The sequence below is a fragment of the Nannobrachium achirus genome, assembly GCF_963921795.1.
Source record: "Nannobrachium achirus genome assembly, chromosome: 19".
NCBI lineage: Eukaryota > Metazoa > Chordata > Actinopteri > Myctophiformes > Myctophidae > Nannobrachium > Nannobrachium achirus.
Genome location: NC_137826.1, coordinates 24,337,435 through 24,358,781, shown reverse-complemented (window position 1 = coordinate 24,358,781; position 21,347 = coordinate 24,337,435). Strand labels below are relative to the sequence as shown.

At 41.8% G+C, this 21,347-nt stretch overlaps 1 protein-coding gene across 1 annotated transcript in view; it reads right to left on the bottom strand.

The window, feature by feature from the left end:
* Window positions 1-600: 600 nt before the first annotated feature.
* LOC308305008 (endothelial cell-selective adhesion molecule-like) overlaps window positions 601-21,347 on the bottom strand; it is a 70,883-nt gene continuing 50,136 nt past the window's right edge. Inside the window, exons 2-7 of the mRNA XM_080749639.1 lie at window positions 8,540-8,691; window positions 6,750-6,957; window positions 6,161-6,316; window positions 5,083-5,205; window positions 4,261-4,393; window positions 601-3,715 (exon numbers count right to left, since the gene is read on the bottom strand). Of these exons, the coding sequence (XP_080605765.1) occupies window positions 3,190-3,715; window positions 4,261-4,393; window positions 5,083-5,205; window positions 6,161-6,316; window positions 6,750-6,957; window positions 8,540-8,691 (1,298 nt within the window). The 3' untranslated portion in view covers window positions 601-3,189. The remainder of the gene's footprint in view (window positions 3,716-4,260; window positions 4,394-5,082; window positions 5,206-6,160; window positions 6,317-6,749; window positions 6,958-8,539; window positions 8,692-21,347) is intronic.

Sequence of the window (21,347 nt, the reverse complement as noted above, 5' to 3'; positions counted from 1 at the left end):
AACACCATTCCCGGCCGAGCCGCACATTTTGATGTATATATTGCGCGAGTGGCGTAAATGGTGCGGCACTAGTTACGCGCCGAAGTCAGGCTACATACACACACACAGACACACAGACAGACAGACACACAGACAGACCCACACAGCCACGTATAGGGAGCTGCACACAGCTCCAAAAAGTAAATGCCAAGAAGCAATGTTACAGCAGAGAAATAATATACCAAACTGAAATTGCATTTCTTTTTTCTACACAAGGTTTTACAACAATGCAATTAACATCTGGTTATGAGAAAATGAGAGGATATTCTCAGGATGAGTTAGCCTGATTATCAGACTGAAGTCCACTCAGAGAGTGGGTGGGGTCTATCTATGGGCGTAGATCCGGGCTAAAGACAGTGCAAACATCCCTGAGAATAGCTTAATAGAGCCACAGGGTGGTGCTAAAAGCACCAAAGTAATATGCAATGTGTTTTCTATCAATACAGTTAAACACACTTCATGAAGCATCTAGCAATAGATTGCAGAGACATGTCTATAATAACACAACACAAATAACCATTGGTCTTTTATTTGAAAATATTGATACAAAGACCTTTCTATTAATAACATAACTTAATATGCAAGATACTGTACGAGTGAACACTGCACATTATTTCCTAAGGTTTAGGCTCACATAAATAAGCACACATTTGGCCATCGTTTTGTGTAGTAACACAATCCAAGTTTAGCAACAGAATATCAACTCTCAATATTTTATCTTACATAACATTTTCTCATGTAGTCATTTCACCACACATTGGTTACAAAAATAAATTGTCTTAATGCATTTAACTTTTCATAATTTACACCACTGTTAAAGGACCCATCTGTATGATACAGCAGTGAATATAATGACAGGCATAGGTGATAATGACAGACTGTTTAAGCTTAGCTAACTGCTGAACAGACCGTGCTTATATTTTGAAGCTGTGTCTATTTTGCTCCAATGTGCACAAACCAACACAACCTCAGAGGAAAAAACATCACAGCTTCAAAATACATTTAATGCTCCATCACTCTGCTCATGTATCAAACGACACGGTGGAATCCTTTACTATTTCATCCTTTTGTAATTCTGGGAGAAACCATTTATCTATTTGTAACTCTGAGAGTGTCAAATGTATAACCAAATGGACCCGTAACTCTCAGAGTTAAATGAACACTCAAGATTTGACTTGGCAACTCAATACACCAATTCCAACCTGGGCCACATACAGTGATTATAACGACACACAGAGTTGAAAAGCTATGATATCCTCTGGAAGGTTTCAGATGTGTGTGTAAAACTTAAACACAAAACAACAATAACAAATATAAATGTTCCAGTGTAACGACAACACAGCAGAAGATTTACATGTATCTGACACGTATGTAAGTGAGTTCACATGTGGAAGAGACTCATGTTACTTTACTAAGTAATATGGAAGTTTGATGTCTTTTGATGTCTGTCTGTTTATAGGAAGGACGTTCCTTGGAAATGATTTTTCTTCCTCTTCCATCTAAAGACTCCAGGTGTTCATCATAGTCACAATCCCAAGCCCATAAAGATTTCAAAAACAGCCCTGGTCCATATTCTTACTACTAAGTAAATGGAATGTCAGACTGTCTTGCCTGCAATAATGAATTAAAGGTTTTACTCCCCATGACTTCATCACTAGAATAGTGAATATTTCTTTGGTGGGGTATCCAGTGTATAGCAGGCAAACACATGATCTGTATGGCATTGTATCGCAAGACACATTGTGCCTAATCATATACAATAAGCAGTTTTGTGTTCAGGCAATAAATATCTTATTTACAATTGCATTGCAGTCAGTAACCTTCAATCTTTACGACTGAGGAATGGAGCCCAATAAAGTTGCTATACTGCACCTAATCTAAAAGTATCTTACGAGTGAAAACTAGAGGAAAATGCCCAAAATGTATTTTTTAGCATCTATTATATAAAAAAGAATTGTATGACATCTTTTAATAAAGGCTAGCTGTGAGCATATATACATGAATACATATTTATCCAAATGTATCATTTAAAAGTCTGTTCATATCATATTATGAATAAAACATTCTTTCCGTTGATAGAGAAAAAGGAACTCACATACTGTACAGTATGTGCTTATCAGTAATTTGGTCTTCTACATTTTGTCATATACATAGAGAAATTAAGAAAATCCGGTCTCTTGGAAATATCCATGAACAATTAGGAGGCTGTATCCTTTAGTTTGTCTCTTTTTCGTAGAGAGTGGTCCCGAGTAGTCTTCACTTACAAACACATTTAATAACCACTTAAACCCTGTTTATTTTGTCGTATGACAAAAACTGCAGATCTACAAGCCTATGTTGCTTGCCGAGAATTGCCATTATACACGCTCAACTTGTGAGCTTGTAGTTCAGCTTGTTGCTTTTTCTGATTTTCTTTTAAATTATTTTACGATGTTTGACAATTTCTCAACATTTATGACAACATAATGACATGTCTAAAATAGATGAAAGTGGTTATGGCAACATGTCAGACAAATGACATCAAACAGGATTCCTGATGAAGGTCAGCTGACTGAAACGATGACTTAATAAATGTGTTTGTACATCATGGTCCTCTCCTACGCATCTGTCGGTTGAAAGCAGGTGTGCAAAAAGACTTTCTACCATCATGTTCATTTCCTAAAATTATGTAGACGAGGAAGGGAGGGAAAATACTTAAAAATACATCTAAATGGTAATATCTGAGCTGAAAACACAACAAAAAAAATAGCAAAAAACAAACAAAGAATAAAAATACATTGGTATAATAGAAAATTAAGATATAAAACACAAATGTATGAAAGTGAAAGTGTCTATACATACTTTGTGTACAGTGCATGTTGAATATAAAAGACTTGAATATATTTAAAGACTTGGCTTCAGCAGGTAGAAACAGTCTTGTGTTTGGAGGTCTTACCTGCATTTTTTACTGTATCAAGCTTCATGGTGCTAGAGCAAGCGTCAATAACTAAATTCCATTAACATTTTTTTAATCTAATCTCTAGCAAAAGAGCAGTTGAAGCATTCCCTTTTCGAAAAAACAACAACTTAACAAACACTTTGTCCCTTTCCAGTAGTGTAAAAGTTACGCAGGCATTTTCCAAGCGTGTTTCGGCCAGCTTGTTGGCACCATTAGACTAGAGATCCAGCCTGGTTCTGCGCGGGCACCATGATGGGCACACCACCCATGCGGGAGATGTTGGCTGCAGAGATCACGGCAGTGGGCAGCGGCGGGGGACCGGGAGCAACCTGGGGCTGGTAATGCGGTTGGCTGTAGGTCTGTGGCACCGACTGGGCCTGGGGCAGCGGGGTGAAGCGCTCTGTTCTGGGCGTGGGGCTGCCGTTAACGCTGGTTTCGGAGGAGGTGGGCTGCCCGCAGGGAAGGGTGGCGCTGTTGTTGTAGCCGAAGTGGGTCGGGGTGGAGGCCCCGTGCTGGCGGGAGGGCCGGTAGCCGGCCGTGCTGCCCGTGGCGGTGATGATGGAGGCGGTGTCGGACGGAGGGCGCTGGGGGTACTGCTGCAGGTGGTGGTGGAGGTGTGAGGGCTCTCTCTGGTGAGGGATGGAGGTGATGGAGGACAGGGTGCCGTTCTTGGAGATGATGTCCGAGCCCATGCCGCTCTTGGCCCACGATACACGCTTGGGGGCTTGAGCGTCCTCCCTGAAAGGTACAGCAGATGAGGGGTGTTAGTTTACTATTATTTGTTTGTTTTTCAGTTTTTCTCCCAATGTAGTCATTATGTCAATTCCCAGCTGACTACTGCAGTTGTGGGGGTACAGTATGTGTCTACTCTTACAGTATACATCTGACAGTCAGGAGTTTCACCAGGAGGACGTAACGCATGTGAAGGAACATTGCTATCCCTCCCAGTTCCACTCCCTGTGGCTAGTGCAGCAACAGTGATCACCCACCCGCAAACATGGGCAATTGTATCTGTTGGGGGCACCAATCGAATTAACATGGTGGTGGGCAGGAAATGTACCCCTGCGCCAGCCAGACGCCCAGTTTATAATTGAATTGCATTTAATTACAAATTAGCACTTTTGGGCAAGTGACAGTATCGTATTACAGTGTATAAATTCGTCTTTACTCATAGAAACACACACACACACACACACACACACACACACACACACACACACACACACACACACACATACACACACACACACAAAGATAAAACCTGACTACAAAGCCAAACTCACTTGATTTCGTTGGCCATGTCATCCTCGATCATGTCTCTCCTCTTCTTCACCAGAAAAATGAGGAAGAGCAGCAGGATGATGAAGCCCACCACTGAGCCCACTGTGGCACCAGCTATCACCCCCGCATTATTGGCTGCCATCAGAACCAAACAAAACACACACGTTGTATCAACGTTGAGTCAAATAGGCCTGTTCTTTTACCTCTGACATCTATGGGTCCATTTGTACACTCTCAGTATTAAATTAACTACTTTCAACCTGGCATTTCTAATTTGGATATGTCATTATAGGCTACAAATGTCAAAACATTATTATTATGTATTTATTGATATATATATATATAAAAAAAAGCATGCCACTTGACCATGAGCTGTGCCATGACTATGAATGGTGTGTCATGGTCAGGACAGCTGTGTCATGGTTAGGACAGCTGTGTCATATTCAGGACAACTGTGTCATATTCAGGACTGCTGTGTCATAGTCAGGACAACTGTGTCATGGTTAGGACAGCTGTGTCATGGTTAAGACAGCTGTGTCATATTCAGGACAGCTGTATCATGGTTAAGACAGCTGTGTCATGGTTAAGACAGCTGTGTCATATTCAGGACAGCTGTGGCATAGTCAGGACAGCTGTATCATGGTTAGGACAGCTGTGTCATGGTTAGGACAGCTGTGTGATATTCAGGAATCATGGTTAGGACAGCTGTGTCATGGTTAGGACATCTGTGTCATGGTTAGGACAGATGTGTCATGGTTAGGACAGATGTGTCATGGTTAGGACAGATGTGTCATGGTCAGGACAGCTGTGTCATGGTGACATACATGTAATGATCTTCAGGTCGATGATGCAGCTCTCAGAGCCAGCTGTGTTGGTGGCTGTGCACACGTACTTCCCAGACATGTTGCTGCTCAGGTTGCTCAGCTTCAGCGTGCCAATCTTCTCATCTAATAACATACACGCACACGCACGCACGCGCACACACACACACACACACACACACACACACACACACACACACACACACACACACACACACACACACACACACACACACACACACACACACACACACACACACACACACACACAGTTACAGTAAGGACTATGTATGGGGTATGATATTTGTTAAGCACTTGCTTCTTCTCAAAACACCACTTACAATAATAAAAAGGGACACAAGAGGGCGCCATTACTGCATTACTTTTGCAGGTGTAGGAATAGCACTAGGCCTATATTAATGAGGTTGTTAATGTATTACATTTTTATATTAATAGACAGATTAGCTTCTCCTGCTCAAACTGATCCTCAATCCCAGAAGTGACATGAGTAACTGCTTATTCAAAGTTTGTTGGCAAACCACAATTTGAAATGAGTGACCATTCTGAACAAAACCAAAGTGCAATAACTACACAAAGAATCTAAATGATACTGGCCAACCAAATGGGTTATATCATTTATATTGCATTCATTGTATATCTGTTTCGGAGGTAACTGTCAACCAATATCATGTGATCTTTTGTCAGTGGCTCCAAAAACGTACTTACTACACTTTGGCTTTGTATGGAAGGGTTCAATGAATTATAATATGATTCATATTTGATGATGTCTAGGAGAGTACCAATAAATAATTAAAGTATGCCAATTCACCCCAATATACCATTAATATCACTAAATACCAGTAAGACTAATATCACTAAATATAATTGCCAGGATACAGCGTAAAGCATGAAGAATTAGATCAGCATGGAAATAAAAAGATTGTTGAATATCACGAAATGTTTTGGCCAAAATCACAAACATAATTGTATTCAACCGTAACTGGCTATAAATAATAAAAAACAAAGAAAGTCAAGGGATGAGTACATTCTGGAGCAACACTCCAGGGTGGGTCCTACTCACTGAGCATGGGGGAGAAGAACACCTCAGAGGTTGGGCTGGTCTTCCTCCATTTGTACATAGGAATGGGCTTTCCTGAACTTGATTTACAACTCAGAGTCACATTGCCCTTCAGCACTGGCTTCCCTGACACCGAGCATTTGGGGACGGCAGGCGGCACTGAGAGAGGAGAGGAGAGGATTAGAATTGAGATGTTTAATTCAGGTTTCCTTTAGGCCTAGAATTATTTAATGCTTTAACCAGTGAAAAATAGCAGATATACAAGCTCACAGCTGGGGCTATTTCTAGCGCAAGGAATGTTTTTTTTTGTGCAAAACAGATGCTTGCAATGGATTTAGAATCATGAAAAAAAACCTAGTTGACCCCTCATATGCTACTTAAAGCAGATTATTTGTTTGCATTTCTTTCCTGTATTGTAAAGTTAATAGGACACCAACTCTAGCAGCTGATAACACCAATTTAGCTGTGTCTCAGAAAGGGTTATCATATCAAAACATAATCTACAGATATAGAGCTTTTCAAAAATGCATAGTAACCTTTGCCACATCTCGTATGGCCCATGGACTATGTATGTTGAGGAGGTCTCACCTACCCCTTACGTTGAGTGTGAGCTCAGAACTCAGGCTCATCCCCCCGGGAACGATGACCTGACAGAGGTAGCGTCCGGAGTCGGACTCCTTTGTGTTGTTGATGTACAGTGACAGGTTGTTGGAGGGCATCTCTGCCGCCGCCGTAAAGCCCACACGCCCCTCGAAATGAGGGCTGCCCATGCTTATGGACTCCTTTGTGTACGAGATTATCTAGAGAGAGTGAGAATGAGGCAGGCATGATTCATACTGCGTCGTACAATGGTGTCAAAGACCCCAAACAGCAGACCACAATCCATTGCATTAAGCCAGGGGTCTTCAAAGTTTTCAGGCCAAGGACCCCTTAGCTGAGAGAGAGATGAAGCAGGGACCCCCAGATTCCATATACCGGTAGTTTCATCGTTTGACAGCACAATCATCAGTGTATTTTGGATTCATGTCAATTTGTGAACCGTCAATACTTAATAAACTTGACCTTTCACTCTGTACTTAGTGTGCTCTTTTTTCCCCACTACACCAAACCTCTTTGCCGAAAATAGCCGATCTACAAGCTACACAACGCCTCGCAGCGTGAGGTGTTGTGAGCTTGTAGATCTGCTATTTTTCGTTAATGTTCTAAAAATATGGACGCTAGGGTTCAAGTGGTTAATATAGAAATGGAGAAAAAAAGCTTCTATCACACAAAGATTTGGAGGACCCCCTGTAGTAACTCTGAGGACCCCGGACTCCTTGTTGAAGACCCCTGAATTAAGCATTAATTATACAACAGGTAGTCGGGCTCTCAATGGAAAACAGGCTCTCCAAACGTGCATATAACGAGCACTACTGCACTGTCTCTCATCAAGTAAAGAAATCAGCTGCGTTAGTCAAGAAAGACAGCAAGCGCTCCTCTCTCCCCACACTATGCTAGGCTGCTAGGCTAGCGGTTTTCATGTGACGTTCAGGGACATAGTAGCTAAATGAGGCATTAAAAAATTACAAATTCCTATCGAATATCTTAATTACAATGAATTGAAGTTGACGTGTTTTTTTTAAGGGCAACAGTTGTATAATCGCAATATTACACTCGCCCTACCTACGGAACTCGCCTGTCGGCTCGTTCCTGCGGTAAGGCTGTCGTGCTGGATAACCGTGTTATATGCATACCCTCTCGTGTAATATTGCTTAAGCAGTGTATCTGATCGAAGTGAGCTTGTACTGTACATCTGCTATTTTTGAAAAGTCTTGAAAATGTTTGTTACACAAATGACACATCTTCTCTTCTGGGGGTCCCTGTTGTATCTTATCAAATGGGGGTCTGCGGGCTAATACATTTGGTGGTCCTTGACATGCTCTACAGTGCTTGGCACCTTCCTCCCAATTAACAGGATTGCCAGCACTGCAGGGGAGAGACAGGTGACCACTGACCACAACCAGATAAAATCGCTAAAACTATAGAGAGCAATACATTTTAGTCATGCATCCTTTCTTTTCTCTAATTAGAATCTAAAATATTAACCCTTGTGAAAAATACAAAGTTCTCCTTTAAAGGCCCGGGCTTATCTGCTTTCTGGAAAGCTAATGCATGCTTCATGTGCAGATCACGTGCACAATAAAGTTGCCCACCTGTTGTATGCTATTTTAAATGATAAGAAATGAATTAAGGATGGAATACAAGGTGTGTGCCCCACACACACACACACACACACACACACACACACACACACACACACACACACACACACACACACACACACACACACACACACACACACACACACACACACACACACAGCTCTTTGTACCAGTTTCTCACCACTTGACTGTTGTTGCCCACAAAGGTCCAGATGAGGGTGTTGGTGCTCTTATCAGTGCCAGGAGCGGGGGAGTACCAGGCCTTCAGCACCACCATCTGACCCTGGTTCACCTCCATGTTCCTGTTGGACATCTGGATCTGAGCCCACACATCTGGATTGAGAGAGAGAGCGAGAGATTTGATGGAGGGATGGGTGCAGGGCAGGGCAGGGGGTCATCAATATGTCCATACATGGACAAATGTGTCCGTGGCTAGACTTGCACATTTTTTATTTTGTTGTTATTTTACGCGATCCAATTACTGAATGTCGATCTCTCCAGATTTTCTTCAGAGTATGTATGACACTGATTTACTTTTTTTTTTACTTTTTTCTCCAACTATTTCAAGGACTCCCATAACTGGTGTAATGGTCCATTTGGACCACCTTCAAACAACCCACTTTGAGGACCACAGCACACAGAACAGATTTTGGGTTAGCTCTATTTCTGGTAATATTTGTACTGTATGTCCAAGGCAAAAAAAGTATTTTTGACAAAAATGTCCACCACAACTGGCAGGGCGATGACCCGTGGTTCAGGAATATAGAGGAGAACATAAGAACAGTGTCATTAAATATAAAAACATCCATTCATTTTGTCCACCGTCCAATCACACTCAGGTTTTCTGTTTTGAATGTGAACCCCAGCAAATCACATTAGAGAGATTGACCAGGGCAAATCAACATAGGATGGCCCTGTCATCATATGAATGGTCCAGGGGTGTTTACTCTTTAGTAGCCTAGGCTACAACTATTTGTCAACCACAACTAGTGAGTACCGAGAATGAGTTTTGGAAGAATAATGTAATTATGTTTTGTCATGTCAATTGGAAAATATACAGTATGTCTCATCGGCAACACCTACACATCTATGGCAACGAAAAGGAACTTGGAAAGATGAATTCTGACAAACCATGAATCATTCAAGAATTTTCCAGCTGACAACGAACTTAGTAAAAGAAAGAAGGAACTGAAATCTCCACCAAGCGTACCGTAAATAAAACTTGAGGAAAGCTGAAAGTACACAATGTATGACAATGTAATGATCAAACAACATACCTGACATCTCAATAAACATAAAATAATCTACAAAAAAGCTATAGCCTACAAACAAAGTTTGGATGATATCCATATACTGTAGATATGTACTTCTGGAGGCACAATCTTTCTCAAAGATAGCACTTATTGAGGACTACAGAATACAGAATACTCTTTTGGCAAACAAGATTTAATCTTTTAATGCAACAATATTGAGTGTGTGCAGTTTGTTGGATGATGTAAGCTACAGTAAACGTGTCATTCAGTGTATTCTCAGTGGGACAACACCACCCTGTCCTGCCTCACCTCAAAAGCACTGCAACACTGAATTAAACACGTGGCACTGCTATCACTCAACTTCAATTTGCCACACTAATACAGCTAAATAGAAAGTGTTCATTTAAATGTGCACCCCGGATTTTATCGAGTTGTTCAAAGAACAGTGACAACAACAATAATCTTTTCACAAATGTCATGTTTCTTCACAATTGTGGCCACATCTTTAATGTCACAGGAATAGGCCTGCTGACTCAGCTCTAGTTTCAGTTCAGCGTGAGATCCAAGTTCTTATACAAGAGTCCATAGGGATCGCCAGTGATGGTTGTAATAGCAGCAAGAGGCCTTTTGAGCACCATCATAAAAAAGGGAAGAATAATGGCATGAATAATTTTAAAATACTACATTTTGATTTTGGGTAATAATAAGCAGTCGAATAGATAGTAATAATAGGTTAGTTGAATGAGTTTGATGAGGGCTTAGGCAGGTCTGGTTAAGAAGGGTTACAGCCAGGTCTGGGAAGGACAGCTATTACCTAAAACTACACTACAGTATACTGAAGAAGTCACAAGGACAGAGGAAGGTGTAATATGTCTACTTAGCCAGAGTGGGGCAGCAGAGGGCCAGAATTGTTACTGACAGTGGACAGACACAGTCAGTCGCAACCTCAGGCATAAGATAAACACAAAGGTCTCCACTTTAAAGTGATTGATTGTACACTCATCAAAATGAATGGCTATCAATGGATATCAGCTTGTGTGAAGATGTCAATCTGTGTAAACAGACCCAAGAAAAGCAGTTAATGGTCCTCATGCCCAAGCGCTAGTACCTATATAACTCATACATGTCTATAATTAGAGATTGTGTCTTGTGAGAGAAAGTGTGTGTGTGTGTGTGTGTGTGTGTGTGTGTGTGTGTGTGTGTGTGTGTGTGTGTGTGTGTGTGTGTGTGTGTGCGTGCGTGCGTGCGTGCGTGCGTGCGTGTATGTGTGTGTGTGAGTCATTAGAAGACCACATCTGTCTTGCTGAGCCCTTCCTTATCCCTCCATGTTAATACCTAAGTAGTGAAGAAGAAGCAGAAAGGGGGGGAGGGGCGGGGTGACACACACAGCAGGGTAAAACTTGTTTTTCTTCTCCTCTCTCCATCATCATTCTCTCCTCCTGTTGTCCTTACAATGTCAATTTCTCATATTCTACTAGACTTTGGGTCGGGTGACCAGGTGTCCTGGTTTGGCCGGGATTGTCCCAGTTTCAATATCCCCGTATTGTGGGGACAGTTGGCCCTCACAAGTATAGTAATACGCTAGCAGGCACACGTGCACATGGACACATTCCATCAATATTTTAAACATGCACCTGCCAAATCCCAACTTATGCTTATGATCTGATGAACCTGCGAACACACTCACACACATCACCGCAAACTACAGTGGTGGCGAAAGGGCCTTTCTTTGTGGAGTTTGCATGTTCTATATATATGAAAAAGACCCTAACAGGTCGAAACGTCTATTTTTGCTTGTCAATAAATGTTTGGAGCGACCAAAAAAGTGAGTGCGAGCTACTTTCTTTGTTCTGAGTTTGCATGTTCTCCCTGTGTCTCCTAGGGTAGATACCCTCACAAAAACATGCAGTAATCCTGGTTTCTATACTGCCTCCCCCTGGCCAGCCGGGGCTCACCAGGCGTGGCAGAGGGAGAGCAGAAACAAGGATTACAGGTTAGGCAATTGGCACTGGGTGAAATAAATGGGTTACAAAATCGTGGGATAAAAAAGTAATAAAAAAAAATACAGTGTTAACAGAAACGGAACACCAGGTTAGCGGGGTGTGTGTGTGTGTGTGTGTGTGTGTGTGTGTGTGTGTGTGTGTGTGTGTGTGTGTGTGTGTGTGCGCGCGTGCGTGCGTGTCAATCCATACATGATCATGTCTATCTGCATTTCATAACTACTCATAGGATATAACACGGATAATTAGTGCAAACCATACACAATGACAAGAGTTCATTGTCAGGGCAAGAGAGAGAGAGACAGACAGACAGACAGACAGACAGACAGACAGACAGACAGACAGACAGACAGACAGACAGAGATGAAGAAGGGAATAAAATAATGAGGTATAAAGCGGTGGCAGACATGTGGAAGAGCTGCTGAAAAGAGAAGCGATAAAGACACAATGGTCAAGACAAAGGAACACTGTTAAATCCTGACTGATCATTTAACTCAGAGTGTGTACAACTGGACCTGTTAGGGTTCAATTAGGTCAATGAACACTGAGGATTTTACAGTGAATCCTTCCTAATAATATGTTTTTTCTTTTTAAATACCTCGAATGAGAAGATTGCTATAATGACCCCAGAGGAATGAATGAACTCTTGACCGGAATGGAAGAGTGGCTAGATCAAGTACACCGTAAAACTGTGTTAATTTAACTCTGTGTTATTCCATGTAACATTTTGTGACATTGCAATGGATAGTAGATGGACGGACGGACGGACGGCCGGACAGACAGCACTGAATAAACTGATGGATGTAGGAGGGCGGTAGACACGCACACGTTACTGCAGCAGAAAATACACCACTTGTTGTACTAGCTGTTGTAAAAGACAACATCATTGGAAGCATCTGAATGTGCCATCCTGTGCAGACAGAAAACAGACTGAAGATTTCATGAATGACACCGGCTGTCCGCTCCTCCATCTCATATAATTTGCAAAGCGGGACTTATCTCTCTCTCTCTCCCAATGTGGAAGGTCTCTGATCCACTCTCAGACTGCACATAGACAGGCTCTAAATATTACATACTGTAGTGAATGATGGCTAAAATGGACATGTGACACGCAGACTGCTGAGGGGATAATGAGGCCTGACTGGGGATTCTGCTTCCTTACTGGAGGTAAATCTGACTTTGTTAAAGGACCATAGCGGTGGTAGGGGCTAGCCTAATTACAGACAATGGTGGAAAAAGTATTCACATATTTTACTTGAATAAAGGTATCAATACTGCAACATAGAAATACTCTGTTACAAGTAGAAGGCCAGAATTCAAAATGTAGCCTACTTGAGTAAAAGTATGAAAGTGTTGGCATACCAAAAGCAAAATGTTTGAAAATAGCAGATCTACAAGCTCACAACGCACCACGATGCGACGCGTTGTGAGCTTGTAGAGCGTCTATTTTCAAATAGCCACGGTATAAAATAGGGCTAAAGTGGTTTATGTGTGTTAATTATGATATTATAATTTATATCTGCAAAGTAATAGTAGTATAAAGTTTTGGAAATTGGAAATACTCAAATAAAGTACAAATACCTCAAAAGTGTACTTAAGTACAGTGCTTAAGTAAAAGTACTTACGGTATTTACTTTACACCACTTCCTAATTACCACATTTCAATATAGCCTATTTTTAATTCAAATTTCAGGTGATGAACCTCGCCTTATCACTTTCAGGCTGGCATCCCTATTTTGAGAGAAATATAGCAGATCCAATGGTTTGTAAAAAAAAATAATAATAAGCAAAGCATGGCATACTTTGGAAAACGGCAGGGAAGTAATGTCAAGCATACTGTGATCAATCAACGGGCTACACCTGTCAGACCACCAGTGTGGCATGACATTAGGGGAACTGGGGAAGTTTTGAACACATGCCCCACATTTGGGGATGTCATTTTAGGCAAAACCTCCACAAAATTAAAAGAACGTCTCAACATTTAATGATTTTCCAAAAATAGCAAACATAGCCAATTTATATCAATATGTTGGCTATTAAAAAATACTAGATCTACAAGCTCAAAGCTATCTTTAAAAAAACACAAATATTATTTTCAGATGGGGGTCCGCGCCAACTTTTTTAGGTCGTTGGCATGAAAGAGTATGAGAACTACTGATATCGGCGATATACATCCAGGACAGTGTGCACATGTACTCCCCCCAACCATCAGACGGTTATGCACTGTATGCAGTCTAGTAGTGTGAGAACAAACAGTATCGGTGCAGTACAGGGTATGCACGTGTGACTGTGCATGCATGCCTGTTCATATACTGTACATGAGTACTGTACATGAGTGGAATGGCACGCCTTCACCCTATGGTGGCACAACAGAATTCTTTCTCTGAACAGTGATTGAGTGTGTGTGTGTGTGTGTGTGTGTGTGTGTGTGTGTGTGTGTGTGTGTGTGTGTGTGTGTGTGTGTGTGTGTGTGTGTGTGTGTTCATAACAGGAAGCGTGTCAGATGGAGTCCGTTCAGCCCTTCTACAAGTCCTCAAGTAGATCAAGTACAGGCCGAGCAGCCTTTGATTAGGCTGGCTGTTAATGGGGTCCTTTATGATAAAAGAGGGGTGGAGTGGGTCAGTTGCTTCCTCTGAGAACCTTATCAAAATCTTGATAATTGAGAGAGAGAGAGAGAGAGAGAGAGAGAGAGAGAGAGAGAGAGAGAGAGAGAGAGAGAGAGAGAGAGGCAATTTGATGTAGAAAAAGTCCATAATCATATACAGTATATACAGTAGGTGAGGATAGATGTGAAAGTTCTCTCCAACACACCATCAACAGAACATCTAGTGCAAATACCAAGTTGTCTTCCCAACAACTCTCATGTCTGAGAAAAGCCTGAGAGTGTTAAGTCTAGAGAGCGAGGGACGATCAAAAAAGGATGAGAGAATGAAATAACGATCGAGGATGAGATAATAATGAGAGGATGATAGTACGAGAGAAGGAAATTTGTAGATGGCAAAGCAAAAAAGCGAGGGGTGTAATCAGACAGATTTGATCTGAATGCTCCAGTGAGATGCATCTAGCAAACAACTCCTCTCTGGAGGATGGGTGGAGCATGACGCCATGCTCTGCTCTCTCATGAAGATGAAAGTACACATCCAACCAGGGGTGTCGCACCACATTCTGGGCCCTGGGTACAAGGATTCACTGTGTTATTTTGTGCTTGAACTATTGAAAAATAGCAGATCTACAAGCTCACAGTGTGGCACAGAGTAGATCTGCAAGGTTTGAAAATCGTGAAAATTTGTGCAAGTCTTTGAAGGTTTTTTGAAAAACCTATGTCTCTATGTCAGTGGTGCTCAAACTTTTTCATCTGAAGGACCCCCAAAATTATATGTATTTGGCCACGGACCTCCATCTCAAAATATTTAGTTCCAGGGACCCCCCAGAAGCAAAATTTGAGTTACAAATGTTCGCTTATAAAATACATATATTCAAAGATCTGCACACATTTTCACGACTTTTCAAAAATAGCAGATCTACAAGCTCGCAGCGCGGCACTCGGTGCCGCGCTGTGAGCTTGTAGATCTACTATTTTTCAATAGCTAAAGTATAGAATAATTAAGGCCCCCCCCCCCACCTTGGGCCCTAGTAACTCAGTCCCACTCCCCCCCCCCCCCCTTGTGACACCCCTGCATCCAACTGCATCTCTTTGGGAATGACTCTTCCTCAACCAAAGTAGGCCTATCTGGGAATAACAAACACATTGATGTCAAAGGGAAACATTTTCATTGGTGAAGACATTTAGAACAGTTCACAGAACAGATCCAATGTGTACCATGCAATTCCTGCAATACAGCACAGTGCCCATGCATGAGTGCACGCACGGCACGGCACGCACGCACACCCGCGCATACACACACACACAAACACACACACACAAAAACAAAGTCCAAAGCGATGTTAACGTGACACAGTCTACAATTCAAACTACAATTAAAAAAATATTTAAGATACAATTCAAATGTCTACCAAAACAAAAAATCACACCCGTGTGAACTGAGCGGTGGTCGTGGAGGCTGCGCAACAGCAAAACAAATATATATATATTGTGTGTGTGTGTGTGTGTGTGTGTGTGTGTGTGTGTGTGTGTGTGTGTGGGTGGGTGGGTGTCTGGCCTGGCCTGGCCTGAACAACAGCGCCCCTCCCTTAACATGTGTGGTCACAAAAGGTACTACATACAGGCTACATACACCATACAGACAGACACGCATACAGACAGACAGACAGACAGACCGACCCACACACACGGCCACGTATAGGAGCGTTGTGACCACCGCTCAAAAACTATGCACACACATCACACCCACATTCACTACTGTTGTTGCCTCTCAGAACCATACATTGCTAAAGCGTACAGATACACTGTTCCGTAATGAATTATTTAGTTATATGCATAAGATGTTGTACTCACTAGTAAAACGCTCATACATGCAGAAAATGCTTTCGTGTTCACTCTTTAACACTGTTACACGTGTACGGATTTGCTCATATATGAATTATTTAATAGCTCACATTTACAACAAACTTGGTGGGTGGCTGGTAAGAAAAAAAGGTGGATCAAACTTATTAAATTGTCCTCCTGTCCTTAGTTCATACTCCTACGATGTTGCTTGCCAAAACAAACTGATCTACAAGCTACTGCAACAATGCATTGTGTCACGTTGTTAGCGTGTAGATTAGGAGTATACATAAAGCTTGACCACATGAACCCTATACATCACTCTCCAGCATAACAAATAAACACCCCAAACAACATACCTACCGTATATAGTGCAACAGAGCGACACCTTAATACCACCCACCTCAATTGACGAGTGAACTTGACAGAGAGACAAAAAAGTACTTGTACCAATTATAGCTCCACGCATGGACCCCGTATCTCCTACCTGACAGCAGTAACCTATACTCGGGATATAGTACACGAGAGGGGCCAGACACAATATTCTTAGCCTGCCAATGGTGGACTGCTCAAAAATGTCCTGGGGGTGATGAGGGTTGTAGACGTATCAATAATCTTCCCTGGTGATACCATAACTTACAATTGACTCAGTTCCTACTCGCTTGTTGAGCTTATAGATTTGCTATTATCCGCAAAGCTATTTAGTGTAGAGGACAAATCATAGGGGGTGTAGTATACCCCTGGGGGACAATATGATTAAATGCTTAAAGGAAAAATCAGATGATTTTCATACCGTACAGATGTGCTATTTCAGAACTTCACACGTCCTGCCATTGGCAAGACAGTAGATATCCAGTAGATTTGCACAACATTGAGCTTGTAGATCAACCATTTTTGCCATTCTCTGACTTTTGCGGGTTTCTGAAAAAAAAACGCTCCACTCTCCATAGAAATTTGAAAGGCAAAATAGGGAAAGACACCAGTGGAAAAAATGTATTTGCAGGAAATCTTCAGGAAAAGAGCAGTAAAGGCTGAAGACTTGAAATCTGTACATGCAATAAAGCGGTTGAGTCTAGCCTCTCAGTTTTGTGGTATCATTTATTCATGTGAGTTAATTCTCTAAAGGTTATGGATCTCTATATTCCAAAGGAAGAACCTTAGCACGACGCACCACATCTCAGATGGAACAATGCAAGGTTTTCATAATGAATAAAACATCACCACAGAAAACGTGAACATTATGAGAAGGAGAGGGAAGGAGAGAGAGAAAGAGAGAGAGAGAGAGAGAGAGAAAGAGAGAGACAGAGGCAGTGGCAAGTCCAGGGGGTGCCACCCCAGCGCATATCTCCAGATTTTATCATAAAGTAAAGCCCTGCTTCATCATACAAGGCTGTCGCACAAACTAGTAGCAGATCTACAAGCACACAACGCATCGCATGCTTGTAGATCGTCTATTTTCACTATTTTAAATCATTTTTAAAATGATAAATACAAAACGAACGGTTTTGGACATACAGGGTTTCCAACCGACAACGACAATTTGGAAATGCACAGTGAGAACTAGCCTGGCTACTGGAGCATCTCTTATCGTTCAGAAATTCAGAGCGTTCAGAGCATCACAGTTTGAACATTCGAAGCGCTGTGCTCTGGGAGCACGCTGAACACCTTTCTTCACAATCTTCTCAAAGCATATTTATCGAAGATGCAAAATGTTCAAAGAATCAAGTGGCTTTAAGTGAAATTTTGTTGAAGGAAAGAAAAAATAATATCAAATTACATCACTGTGGTTCCATTTGTTGTTGCTATGAGATTCTTACGCTTGTCAGTTTAACTGAAAATGCCCCAAGCAGATGTTACAGTAAATATACTGTATGTGAATGAGAAACTGTAAGATTTGTGCATTGACATGTAATTGATGTCACCAAGGAAACACATGACGTTACCAACCTGTTCAGAGTCAGGGAGTGCAACAGCGGCAGCAATGAACCATACTAGAAAAACAATACTTTATTATCTTTCCAACAAACACACCCATTTTGTACTTCTACACACACATGAAGGCAAACACGTGTGTGCCTTCATGTGTGTGTAGAACACACACGCGCGCACGCACGCACGCACACACACACACACACACGCACACGCAGGGGCGTCACTAGCAATTCTGGGCCCCTAGGCCAGAAATCTGTATGGGCCCCCCCATGCAAGCGGAGAACCGGCCAACCGGGAACACTTTGTTACTGTTTGAATGACATGTCTCACAATGATACGGTAGCCGTGATCGCCTCAGCAATCATGTTCACCTTATTTGTCAAATTGTAACACCATTTAACATTTTTGTCTACTTTTAGTTTTACTCTTGTAGCCTAAGCAGGATATAAACAAACATGTAGTGTCTGGTGTAACAATTTGACAATGCTAGCTCTTGAAACAAAGTCCAGGAATTTTAACTTGATCTAACCATGATCACTACACATAATCATCCATTACATGCACACTCAGATACAGCTACTGTATTATTAATACAGTATAATCCACAACAGTCCCATGAAATAAAAAGTGCAGACCACCATCATCACCAGCAAGTGAATGAGACACCAGAACTCTGACTTGAGCCCAGCCTCCCATGCAAGCCAATATAAAACAGTATAACAATAAAACACTACATTGTATTTTTAGTAGCAGCTTAAATATGTGCAGGTGTTGTGCAGAATATACAATCACTAATCAATAGCAGCAGTGCTCAAGCAAATGCACATGAGGAGATATAGGCTATACATAGGAAGTAGAATAGGAGAAAACATAAGCAGTATAGGACTATTCAGATTGGGTGAAGTATGAACATGATTAGCCTACATGCAAAAATGAGTCTGCATGCAATCAGAACTTTGGCTAGTTAGCTAAACTATGGAAAACAAGGGTTGGATATAATGATCTGAGAATACATCTACTGTATAACAGGCTAGATCATATAAGGCTATATGAGAATGGCATAACAGGACATTCTTGTGTGTACTGTGTCTGTGTGTATGCACATACATTGTTTTAACAGCAAAGTCAGTCAGTGTGTTTAATCTACAGCAAGATCCTGTGAACATTTTGGGAGTTCACAAAACAATAATAGCCTACTGTGACTGACTGAAACAAAAATATTGTGATGCCTAGATTGTTATTTTTGTATGACATAATCATATGACTACTAGATAGATGATGGGATATTATACAATTATTGTTATTACTAGGGACATCCAGCAGTTTGTCTTGTTTCTCCAGCAGAGTTTCTAGTGTCTCTGGAAGAGGTTGCACATGAACTCTGCAGCGGCCGCACTGAGGCGCTCAAACACAAACACTCTGACATTAATCCTCACACTACTTGACACTATTACCATACTTTAGATAACTAGTCATTGTTGCAACAAACCAAACCATTTTTCACTTTGATTTGGGAACCTACATACATTCATAACATGATGCGATTGTGATCAACTGATCATGTCACTAGTTTGGGAGTGCTTCCTTCCAGAACTTAGCAAACAGGTGTTTTGCGAAACACTTGCGTTTGTGCTTAAAACGTTATCCATGCTTATTGCTTAATGGTGTTGGATAAAGAAGGAAGAAGGAAGAGGGGAGAAGATTTTCTGTTGCATGCTTACCCAGACAGTCAAGCTCTCCTCTCAGTTTACAGTAATGAAACATGCTGCTCTATGTCACATTACGTCTTTTTTTCTCTCTCTCCCTGTCTCTGTTCAATGCGTGTTGTGTGTGGAAGAAGCCGGGGGAGGGTGGAGCGAACAGAACCTGAAAGTTGATCTTATGTTTGCAGTCTTTTTTTTTTTTTTTTTTTCTCCCTCTCCCTGCCTCTGTTCAATGCATGCTGTTGTGTGCTGAAGAAGCTGCTTTACAGTCAGGACCGGGGGAGGGTGGGGCGAACAGAACGTGAGAGTTGATCTTATGTTTGCAGGGCCAATGAAAAGACTTTTCCATTTACTTCAGATGATCATAATTATCCTGTAGAGCACACCTAAGTTTCACAACCATAACATGATGCAAGCGGACGCACAAACCGCAAAGCTACTATAGGTCTCAAAACAACGTGAAAGCAGGAGAAACCATTTTAGCTTTGTAAGGGGTGAGTATATAATATAGGGACCCTCAATTATTTAAATTGTATCGCTCATTGGTTTTATTCCAGCAGTAATTTTAAGTTTTTAGACACAAATGATAAACATCATAATAATAATTATTATTATTGGGGGAAAAAGAGTTTTAATCCAGACTTTTCGAGGGCCTCTGGCACCTTGGGCCCCCTTACCTCAGTCTAACTTTCCTACCCCTAGCTACGCCACTGCGGCACACGCACACACGCACAGTCGCGCACACGCACACGCACACGCACACACACACACACACACAGCTGATAGGTGTGTGATTGCCAGCCCTTCCAGCAGTATAATTAAAGGGGAGGTGTAGTGGTGAGATGCCTGGAGAGAAGGACGTGCCATCATCACTGTGTGTGTGCTGTGAACACACCTCTATCCACTCACTATCTGGACACAGTGAGACGCACAGAAGACAAAGAATATAGCCATTCATTTAATTGGAACTTCTGAGCACTGTGTACTGTGTGTGCGCATGTGTGTGTGTGCACCTGTGTGTGTGTACAGGTATGTGTCAGTATTTGAGCAGGTCTAAAACTGAGAGTGAATTAAATCTTCATTTCACCACAATTTATTAGTGTGTGTGTGTGTGTGTGTGTGTGTGTGTGTGTGTGTGTGTGCGTGCGTGCGAGCGTGCGTGCGTGCGTGCGTGCGTGCGTGCGCGAGTGCATGGGTGTGTACATTTATGTATATATAGCCTACTGTACAGTAAGTATATATGTGCAGTAACGTAGATTATACTGTTTATGTTTCTCATGGTAAACCATTTCGCATTTCCATCACACATGAAAGATTGCTGAAGAGAAAAATGTATCGTTTGTTCTACTAGCCCTTACCCGTTCAAAGATATGAGCTCCAAAATGATGTGCAGTGTGTGGGTTATGGGATGTGCACTGTGCATACAGTATATGAGGGATGGAAAGTAACTTTAACTGGTGCTTGCATGATAATATGTATAGAGCATCAATGTAAGAAATACCCGTTTCGTTTAATGGCTACAGAGATACTGTCCCCCCCCCCCCCCCCCAGCCCGCCCGCCTGCACACACACACACACACACACACACACACACACACACACACACACACACACACACACACACACACACACACACACACACACAGAGCTGGTTAAA